The sequence below is a fragment of the Zootoca vivipara genome, chromosome 9 (assembly GCF_963506605.1).
Source record: "Zootoca vivipara chromosome 9, rZooViv1.1, whole genome shotgun sequence".
NCBI classification, from domain to species: domain Eukaryota; kingdom Metazoa; phylum Chordata; class Lepidosauria; order Squamata; family Lacertidae; genus Zootoca; species Zootoca vivipara.
The window spans coordinates 26,035,263-26,046,668 of NC_083284.1; the positions used below are offsets into that span (position 1 = coordinate 26,035,263).

The following is an 11,406-nucleotide window of genomic DNA, read 5'->3' on the forward strand; positions in this document are numbered from 1 at the left end:
CATTAGATGTTCCTTTCACACTTAAAATTTACATTTTTCCTTCTGTCAAAATGGTGGCATAGAAAGACATTCACATTCCTTTTATCACTGCAGTACTTCTTCACACTGTCACACAAGCTCATATTCATTGCGACCTACGAGAATGGGTTCACCTTAGTCTGGTGAGACACTGAAAATTAATTACATTAGCGGTGTAATTAATTTCCATCAAGTACTCAAGCCTACCATTCACCCCATAAATTGCCTGTAAACTGATTCAAAGAAGAATGCTCTGGAAACCAACAAGCTATAGGGGTGCTCCTGCTGTTGAAAATCACACAAGACATTCAGTAGATGCCAAAGTTTACTTTATCATGCATTCTACAATACATAATCTAGATCTGATTTAGGGCAAAATCATCTTTGCCGCTTGGCAGAATGACGCAAAATGTCCAAAGTAGCTCTGATACCCTGGGGTAGTTTGGCCATTTTAATTGGTTATCATGGTCCACTGTCCATATGTTGACTAAGGATTTTTATGCTGTTTTATGGATGTTCCACATTCACAGATTAGATATCTGAGATTAGATTGATTATGCAGTATATAAAATTTAAAATAAATAAATAAAGGCAAGGGATGTAGAGCCTCTGTCCCAGAAGACCACAACTCCCATCATCCCTAGCCCATCAGCCATGTTGGCTATGGCTGATAACAGCTCTAGTCCAGCAATGTCTGGAGGGCCACAGGTCCCTAACCCTGATAGACGTTGTATGTCTTGATTATATGGGTTTCCTGGGAAGACCTGCCAATTTCAGAACTGCCAAATGTTCCCCGATTCTCATAAGTGCAAAGGCAGGTTCTGGCTTCAATAATCTAGGACTAGTCCTGGGGTGAGAGCTGGAAATTTATAACACCGGGGGTGGGGGAAAGAGTGCAAAAATCCAGTTTTTGGAATTCTGGTATTCTGGAGCAGGACTGTGAAGTTCATCTATAGCTACTGGAAATAATGCATTTTTCTAGCAGTGGCAGAGAGATGTAGATTCAGTTGTGACTCTTCAAAATTCACAGTAAGTACAGAAGACTCCTATATATTTTAGACAGTCAAAATGTGATGAATTTGAATCCATGGGCACTCAATGACAAGATATTTTACATTAGCAAAAACTGAAGTGGGTGGTTGTTTGGTTGGTTGTTTGGTTTTTGGCTAACTTTTCTTTTTCTCGTTGGCTTTGGACTTCCTCCAGCATTTCAGCAGGTTGGAATATTTAAGCTGTGCTTTAAAGTCCCTTGTGGTATGGTTCTGTTTCTTGTTTCACTTTAGGCCCTGAACTATGCAGGTAACAAAATGAAAATTGAAGTCCCTCCTTTAGTAGAGAAAGAGGTCATGAAAGAGGATGGCTCAGTTATTAAAAGGTTTGGGTTGGCATGGCAGTGAACTTCTTAATGGCAAATGATTAACAAACTAACAGAAATTGTGTGGGAAGTGAAATAATATCAGCTTTGAATCTCATTACCTTAAGCTTTTCTTGAAAATATTAAGTGATCGACACCAAGGCCACTTCTAGACTGTCACTAATTTGCAGGTATGATTCAGTCACATACCTGCACATGTAGGCTGAAAAATCACTCACATTTTGGTTCGGAGTCACTAAGTCAATTTTACATGCTTTGATCTCCAGAAATATGTTCACCAGAACTCTATGCTTGACCTTTTACTCTGCAACAAACACAACTGAAGCGTCACTAAAAATAGGTTCAGAAGAGGAAATTTGTCTTCTCAAGCTTCCACTTTGCCTTCCAGACAGACAAGTGGGGCTGCACTGCATGCCTAGCCAGGGGGCAAGAGGGGTGGTTCTGTTCAGGGCTTCAGCCAATGCTTTTTTTTCAGCTGTGACTTAGTTCCGGCACCTCTCAGGTGGGCGCCATTGCCATTCTAAGTGAATGAGGGAGAAGTTTGGCTTCAGCCAAATTGCAAGCAGAGCCTTCAAATACTGTTTCCACTTGGGGGTGGGGTGGGGAGTTATTAATACCCTTATTTTTTAGTTAATGTAGAACTAATTGTACAACCAAAACGGCTACTCCAGTGTTCCATAGTCAAATGTTCTGAGGCTGACTTGCCCTAGTATCTCAGCACTTTGGCTCAGATGTCATGGTTAGAGGAAACATGAGTAGATGCTGGGATAAGGCAGCCATGATGTATTCTCTCTACTTATTTCATAATCCACATTTTTATTGCTGTTTTGTAATTTCTGTTAAGCTATAGCCTAACTCAGATTACCTGAGAGTAAACACTGAATTCAATAGGGCTTACTTTTGAGTAGACATGGTTGGGATTACATGGTGGTTTGCTTCCCCCCCAAGTTTCTTCCCCCTTTGTTTTCCATTTTATGATATCATACACTGGCTTAACATGGGTGGCGCCATCATGTTTCCCACATATGACTTCACCATGACAATAGTCAAGACTGACTATGTGGCATCTTGGCTACTTTTAAGACTATACATAATGGGACCAAGGAATGGTTTAGTTGCGTAAATAAAGAAACCCTTTAATAAAGCAATAAGGGAGTGGGGGGTACGTTAGCTGGTTAGGGAGATGCCTCATTCAAAGAAAATCCAGCACAGCATGGTCCATTCATTTCTTTGTCTCTTCCATGAGGAAGAAGATGTGTAGATGCCCATACTAGATGAAGGCAGCTCCCCGGGAAATAACAAGCAAACAGATCCCCCATCCAAGATTAAAGTAACAAATGACAGAAACTGTTTCGGTTCGTGTACTTTAGAAAGTCTTAGAAGACAGAGGTGACGACATTTCTCATAGCTCCCTTCTCAAAAAATAAAATAAAAAATAGAAATGTTTACCACCCACATTCACTAGACAAACCCCATTTAACAATCTGTTCTCTTTGATGTCACTGTGATATTTACCAAAGCAGATTTAAGAGGATGGCTGGAAACAGTCGTAAACCATGAACTACCTTTTCAAAGGTCAAAACTGTCTCCAGAACAAGTTGGTACAGATCAGTTCCTGAACCAGTCCCCACCCCCACAGTTGTCACTAGCCATGCTACAAATATATGCCAAAAATTCATGTTGCTGGATAAACGCATTTATTCCAAATCCTTGAAACACCAATGTGACAAGGGATTGCTGCCTTGTTCACAAAGAGGAGGAAAGCATGCATTCTACCCTAAACAGGCTAGTGGTCACAGTTTTTGCAAAATGATGACATTTCCAGTTTTTTGAAAATAGTATATTTATCTCCCACCTTTCCTCCATAATGGTCTCAAAGTTACATATATATGGGTTTCCCCAGTGACTTCTCATCCAGGCACTGAGTCAAGGCAGATGGGCTTATGTCAGCAAGGTGGCTGCATCTTGTGCCCTTACTCCATGTCTGGGGACAGTTGACAGTTCTAACTAAGTACTTTTTAAGTGCAAGTATATTATAAATTTTGGAGTTAGTCTAGTCAAGAAGACAAAATGGTAGAGTGAATACAATCTACCATGTAAGCTCTTTTCTGTGATTAGTGGAAGGTGTGAGAGAAAAGTATTAAGCGGTTCACAACCAAGGATAGCATGGCTCTTAACTGGTGAAGGTAAATCAGCATTGAGAGAAGATGCAGTAGAAATATTTAACAAACATGATTTAATTATCATCATGCTAGGTTAAGCACCCTGAAAAGGCCTGCATGGTTATTTGAAGCTCTTTTAATGGCTGTGCATGGAAGCATGTGTTTTTAAGGCCCAGTTCTAGAAGGTGGACATCTTACCATGTTACAAACAAAACAAAACAAATGATCAATTTTGTTCATTTGAAGTTAAAAAAATATGTTGTGGTACGAGCTTTCATGGGTGGTATTATTAGCACCAGTATCAATAATAATCATTTATTGTTATATTCCACCTTTCTGTAGGAATAGTTAAGGCAGCTCACATCCATATCCCTGCTGCAGTCAATTTCATTGGACCTATTATGTCTCAAAAACATTATTATTAGAAAAGGGAAATTGCATTTCCTTTTTAGCATATGCTACAATTGCTCACTCTTTACCCTTCATTTCCCTGCAGGACAACAATGAGTAAAGCCAGTACCCAGAAGAGGACTGTGGTTAAGGACCAGTATGGAAACCGTATTCATGTGGAACTGCTGGAGGACACACCAGAAGCACTACCCCGGGATGACCTTCAGCATGACCTCCAGCAACTACTGAGACATTTCTGCAAAGATGAGTGGAAGAGAGAGGCCAAATGAGATGCTGCTAAAATCTCACCCACAGACCAACACACATATCCATTCAATATCCAGAATTCACTTTCTTCTTTTGCTGTAGGTGACATAACATAATCACTAGAGGACACTAACATTTCAACTTGGCATATAGTGTAGGGTTGGTTTTCTTTTCTTTTCAAATATCTGTAAGATAATTTGTGACCAAAGATAGCATCCTTCATTTGGGATGGTTTGTCTACTAAAAGTCATTGACTTTGTGCTATACTGGAAACCTGTCAAGATTGCCATCTTTGTTGTTCCTTTGCTTCTGCATCCGATCAGTAAAAACATAGCTTCTTCCACAGGCCTCTTCAAATCACAATGTATGTGCATATTTTTTTTAAAAAAAAGGGATGCTAACATTAACATGTAAATAGCTAAAGTGCTTGGACTCACAAGACTGAAAGAAAGAAACACTGCCTTTCATGACTACTTTTAGGATCGAGAACTACACGGTCTGTTGAAACTGTTGAAGAGCGATTAATTACTCTTCCATTGAATATACAACATGGATCTACTGAGAAGGAAGCATGCCAGGCCTCCCATGTTTATAGGACTTCCAGTTTGGTGATCTCCTTGACTTGAAAGTTTCTGAGAGTCAGGCCGAAACCTCAAACTCCAGCTGTTGCCAGCTGACTGCAGCCCCCCCCCTGCTTTATGACTCCTGGGAAGCCACCTAAAGATTTCCTGAAGAAAAATAAATACCCAGTTAGGTATAACTTGCTAGCAGCTATATCTGTGGCACATTTGCATACTGTATTCAAATCTTTTAAGACTGGAACAAGAGGCAAAGTGCATTACAAAAAAAAAAAGCTCTAAATCCTGCAATTTCCTGTTTCCATCACTGCTTTAGCAAACCACACTGTCTTATTGGTGGTTATTCCTGCTGGCCACTGCACTGTAGATAACTTGATAAGGGGAAAAAAATCCTTTCCCACTCTTGAGAAGGGTTACTCTAAATTTATCACATTCTATCAAGACTGTCTCTTAACCTGGCACATGCATGTGGCATTGGAAATACAAACTCAACTCTCTTGTAACCATGTAACAGCTTATCTCTCTCAGCACTGAGTGAGCGGAGCTTAACCTTCCATTTGAGATTGTTCTTCAGAGATTTGCTTATGGAGGGATATGAATCCATTGGGCATTTGTTTTTTTGTCGTCGTTTTATTTATATTTCTTAACCAACTTCCAGGAATCATCATGTAAATGTCTGCACTTTGATTTTTCCAAGAAGGGCATATGCGACTCTGGAATTATTCTGTGGTCTGTACCTAATTCTAATAGTGGTCTGGAGCTCTGTTGCATTTTAACATATATATGTAATTATATATATTATATATATACATATAAAATGATATACATTTTGAATCAGTTATTTGATAAAGACAAAGTATATTCAACAAGGATGAGTCAAGTCCTTCAAGGTTGATATTTTTCAAAACCTAGCCAGATTTTCCTTCTTGTAAAAAAATAATAATAATCGACTCAGTGCTCAGAATACCGAAAATAAATGTTACAAATGACACCTCCTCATTTAACAAACCATGTGGAGAGAAAGGAAATGTTTTAGGGGGTTTGGCTGCCTGCTAAGAAAGCTACCCAAAGTGTCATTCTAGCATTTTTTTTTTTGGTTGGCAAGCACTTGTGACTGCCAAAATGGAAGGAGACCCATTTCAGGACACACAATAGCTCATTTCTCATTGTCAAGAACATCACTGGTTGACCTTCAAGACTGGGGCTCTAAAAGAAACGCATTTCTGTTGTGTACTTTGCGGTGCAGATGGTGTTCTGTGTAACAGCATAATGGCTATTCTCCTTTATCGGTTTTGATTTTTTGCTGTGTTATCAGAGAACTTGAATACTGTGAGAAGAAGTGATTTTAAGTTGATGAGTCAGCATCTTGTTCCCATGGTGATAACACTAACTGAATATATCTATGAGGGCATGTATTAGTTAAAAAGATTTTTAAAAAGACAAAACAAAACAACAACACTAACAATACATAGCTGCAACGTGTACAATGGCTGATTTAATTAAATAAAAATGTACAAGTGTTAAATGTAGCACTAATTGTATGCCTTTTTTTGGTACAAGTTTAGCAGGGCTGATTTAGGTGCAAAATGGCAAACTTAGCAACCTCTACACGTTGTTATTATTATTATTACTACTACTACTATCATAATTACCTCTGCATAACCAAGAATTGAATTTGGTTATTTAATTTAAAGTATGGGAAACAAAAGACACTGTTTATTGTTTTCCGTTCATAAAAGAATGGATCTTCATGTTATCTAATTGGTAGCAAATTCAGTGCAATACTTGCTAGGCGTGGTTATATTCCAGGAATGATGTCATGTGTGTGTTTTGTTTAGTTGTTTGCCAATTGTTCTGACATAGATAATTCATAGAGTTGGAAGAGACCCTGAGGACCATCTAGTCCAACCCTCTGCAATTCAGGAATATGCAGGTGTCCCATATGGGGATCGAACCTGCAACCTTGGCATTATCAGCATCATGCTCTAAGCAACTGAGCTATCCAGATGGTAACTCTCTTATGAAGATGAACTTGACGGGCAAACTGAAGACATTCCCTTCTGTGCATAAATCCCAAGAGTTAACCCACAAAATGTGCATGATCCCACAGGCAGATATTTCTTCTTTTCCATGATTTTTCGGGCTTATAACATAAGATACCTTAGAACAGGCATCCCCAAACTTCAGCCCTCCATCCCTGACCACTGGTCCTGTTAGCTAGGGATCATGGGAGTTGTAGGCCAAAACATCTGAAGGGCCGCAGTTTGGGGATGCCTGCCTTAGAAGCATTGACATTAGAATCACACTTGCACTGTTCTCTGTGAAAAGGTATTTGTTGTTGTTTAGTCATTTAGTCGTGTCTGACTCTTCGTGACCCCATGGACCATAGCACGCCAGGCACTCCTGTCTTCCAAGGTATTATTGTGTGGAAAAACTACCGCATAGTTACAGAAGCGTAAGCAAAACCAACTTTAAAACAAAAAACAAAAAAAAACTTTGAGAGAGGGTCAGGTGCTCCGATGCTTTTGAAAGAGAGGGCAGCAGGGCAAATATCAAAAGATCTAATCCAGAATATATGTACTGGTTGGCAAGAGTACCTGTCTGCAATCACCAATGGTAGGAAGTAAATGGGAGTCAACATGTGCAGGGGTACTTAGACAGAATCCTTGTCCCAAGACACTAGAAAGAGAGAGAGGTCATAGCTCAGTGGCAGATGCTTTGAATATACTACTCAAGATATTCCATCTCCAGTTAAAAGGTGTGGGAGAGGCCTGAGATTTTGGAGAGCCAAATCAGAGGACAAAAAATACTGGACTAGTGTCATCCTTTGTAGAAGGCAGTTTCATATGTTCGTTTGTCATGTTCCTGTAGCCAAACAAAATTTTTTGCCACATCTGATTAATGAGAACATCATTGTTCTTAGCTATATATTAATTAATAATAAGGGGAAAGATGTTAATGAAAGCACGGCCAATCCTGTAGACACATATTTTACAAATAGATTGATAAATTGATCTTAGGATAAGAAGCAATAAAGTAGCAAATAAACTCTGGTGCTCATGTTGGTAATTAAAAGGGGGAGGGGGAAAATTAACTTATCTGTTGCTGTATTAGTTGCGACTCCCTTCAGGCACAAGAGATGAGTCATGGCGGGTGACCCGTTGAAAACATCTGCTTCAGCAGAAGGTGAATCATGAAGAATGGAGCAAATGGATACCACAGCTTCTGCGTAAATCAACTGTGATAAATACTATGTGCAGATTTTTAGTCATCTCTTTAGAAAGGATGACAAGTCACACGTGCAAAGGATCAACTAGCAGCATAGTTTAAGTCTGCTGATTCATCCTTAGATGTTAGGTGATTGACAGGTAGGTGTCCACAACTGTTGTCAAAACGGCCCACAGGAGGAGGTGCACATGGTCTGTGAAGGAGGCTGGAGTGGACAGGGCAGCATGTTCCTACACTCAGTACAGTATGGGGCCACCCAGGAAAAGGAGTGAAGCAACCACCTCAGGTGGCAGAAGCTCCCTAAGCAGAGAAGTGGCACCAATTTCAGCAAGATCTTGCTGAAATTTCACATGATCCCACAGAGTGCAAGAGATTTCATGAGTAGCCCCTAGCCGCATACAATCAAACAGCAACTTTTGCTATCCCATTAACTATGAATTGCTAATTAAGTTGGTTGTCATTTCAAAAATCTATCCTTTTGTCCCCCAATGTGATTGAAAACAGCTACAACAGCTCCGGGACTGATATAATTATTCTACTTGTGTCTGTCTGTCTATGCATCAGAGGAGCAAGCAAACTTGGGATGCTGCAGATCCAAGGCTGCCCTCAGCCCAGCGCATGTCATTTCCCACAGCTGTGGATTAATGCCACAGAGCTCTCTGCCACTGCAACAAGGAAACCTCTGGTGGCAGACCCCTTCTCTGCCTAAAAGCTCATCACTCAGCTGTTCTAAGAACTCAGAGAGAAAATATCCCACTTTCCTCAAATGTCAACTCCTCACAGCCAAGGGCATCCTCAATGTTCTTCTCCTATACAGTGGTGCCTCGCTAGACGAATTTAATTCGTTCCACGGCTCTATTCTCATAACGAAAAATTTGTCTAGCGAATCCCATAGGAATGCATTTATTTTTATTTTTTTAAAAAAAATTGCCCATAGGAACACATTAATTGAATTTCAATGCATTCCTATGGGAAACTGCGATTCACTAGATGAATTTTTCGTAAAACGAATTTGTCTAGCGAGGCAACCTCCGCTAGAAAAATCCTTTCTTTAAGCGAGAATTTCGTCTTACAGGGCGTTCGTTAAGCGGGGCACCACTGTATCTTATAAACATTTTAGTCATTAAAATATTACTTCATTTAATATTTGGTAGAGTACAGCATACAGCTGCATCAGAACTACCCATGGCCCTTGTTCATTGGAATTGCTCTGTTGGACACAGTATGTTGAGAGCTGAGCAATTGTGGACAAGGTCAGTGGGGTGGGAAGCCTCACCCTTTCCAAAATGGTGGAAATGGAGCCTTTTGGCAGTAATTGGGGGAAAGCATGAATGAAAAGAGCAGGCTTCAGACTGGGAGGCCACCCCAAAAAACAAACTAACGGTAAATACCAAGAGCAGAATAAAATGCAGGAAGGGGGGGGGCAGTTCCTCAGCAAGCTCAAGGAAGGGGTTGAAGTAATAAAGTTATGAGCCAAATGCCAATAGCGGATATGACCTTGGCCATTCCGGTTTGATGAATGACAGCAGCACAGGCAAACCCAGAACATCAGCTTGGAATACGCCTTATCATTAATTGCAAACAGAATTAAGACTTTCCAGATAAGAAAGGGATAGGGGACCTTTGGCTACGCTGGCTGGGGGTGATGGAAGTTGACGTCCAACAAGGAGTGTGGTGCCGATAATGCCAAGGTTGCAGGTTTGATCCCCATATGGGATGGCTGCATATTCCTGCATTGCAGGGGGTTGGACTAGATGATCCTCAGGGTACCTTCCAACTCTATGATTCTATGATATGGAGGGCCACAGGTTTCCCACCCTGGAGTAAAGGTACTGGACTATTAAGAACAAGTTTGATGAATGGTGGCAATTCAAATGATGTGTCTATTTCTTGCTAACTTCACCAGCATCGTTACCAGAAAACACAAAGGGCAGCACTATAGGAATGAGCGAGGTAGACTGCTACAATGACAAATGACATTTACATAGTAGAAAGAGGCTAGTAGCGGTGTATTTGTCACCAGAAAGCAATCAGCTCCAAATCACTGCAAATAAATCAGCTCACTGTGAATAAACAGCCATTGGACAGGTTTCAGAAATGAGACACATCATTCTCACAACGCCAATGGAATTATCATGTTTAGACCCAGCTTGCACTCTAGAAGATCAACACTGCCTGAAGGAACTGCTTTGCTATGTGCCAAAGGTTCGCATATGAACCATTCTGTTTTATTCCAGCATATTTAAACAGCCGCCATCAATGTTTCGCAGAATATAGAAGAATGCCTCTAGGTCAGAATTTTGCAAGTGATCCTGTATTTTAAACCTTTTTAGGGAGAGAGAACAGGCTGACCTTTTTGCAGTGTTCCAAATAGGTATGTGCAATTTACCCCATTTCTGTGATCTTTTCACCCCTTGGGGAAGGAGAATGGCATTTGGAAATGGTAAACACATGGCTCACACATAATGTCTTTGGCATGACAGTCTGCAAGATTGCATTCATCCAGTTCTTTGAGGTGCATGAAAGTAGCATTACAAAGCAAAAGTGAGGTGAAAATGGGATTGCTTTCCTATAATAGCTTATAGATGAGATTCAGCTCAGCTCTTGGGCAGTTTGTGTATACAGTGGAACCTCGGTTTATGAACACCTCAGTTTACGAATTTTCGGTTTACGAACGCCGCGGACCCATCTGGAACGGATTAATTCACTTTCCATTACTTTCAATGGGAAAGTTCGCTTCAGTTTATGAACGCTTCAGTTTATAAACAGACTTCCGGAACCAATTACACCCATGCTTTGGGTTAAGTACGCTTCAGGTTGAGTAGTCCACGGACCCGTCTGGAATGGATTAATCAACTTTCCATTACTTTCAATGGAAAAGTTCGCTTCAGTTTATGAACGCTTCAGTTTAAGTACTCCGCCGACCATCTGGAACAGATTAACTCAGTTTCCATTACTTTCAGTGGGAAAGTTCGCTTCAGTTTATGAATGCTTCAGTTTATGAACAGACTTCCGGAACCAATTGTGTTCATAAACCGAGGTACCACTGTATTAGGGGAAAGTGTGCCTACATTTGTGAAAATAACAAAAATGTGTATTGGGGGAAAATTGATTTTAAAAATGTGTACATTAGCCAAAACTGCATGCAAATACTTACATTACAGTGGTACTTCAGGTTAAGAACTTAATTAGTTCTGGAGGTCTGTTCTTAACCTGAAACTGTTCTTAACCTGAGGTACCACTTTAGCTAATGGGACCTCCCGCTCCCGCACGATTTCTGTTCTCATCCTGAAGCAAAGTTCTTAACCCGAGGTACTATTTCTGGGTTAGCAGAGTCTGTAACCTGAAGCGTCTGTAACCTGAAGCATCTGTAACCCGAGGTACCACT

The 11,406-nt window shown here is 40.4% G+C and overlaps 1 protein-coding gene across 50 annotated transcripts in view; it reads left to right on the forward strand.

Moving 5' to 3' along the window:
- The window catches only part of ANK2 (ankyrin 2), a 310,153-nt gene extending 303,834 nt beyond the window's left edge, over window positions 1-6,319 (forward strand). For 49 of the 50 annotated variants that reach the window (XM_060278521.1, XM_060278531.1, XM_060278530.1 and 46 more), the window contains 2 exons: window positions 1,302-1,393; window positions 4,052-6,319. In XM_060278521.1, coding sequence (XP_060134504.1) covers window positions 1,302-1,393; window positions 4,052-4,235 — 276 coding nt within the window. In that variant the 3' untranslated portion in view covers window positions 4,236-6,319. The remainder of the gene's footprint in view (window positions 1-1,301; window positions 1,394-4,051) is intronic. The other variant, XM_060278536.1, reaches the window with a different exon arrangement.
- Window positions 6,320-11,406: the final 5,087 nt, after the last annotated feature.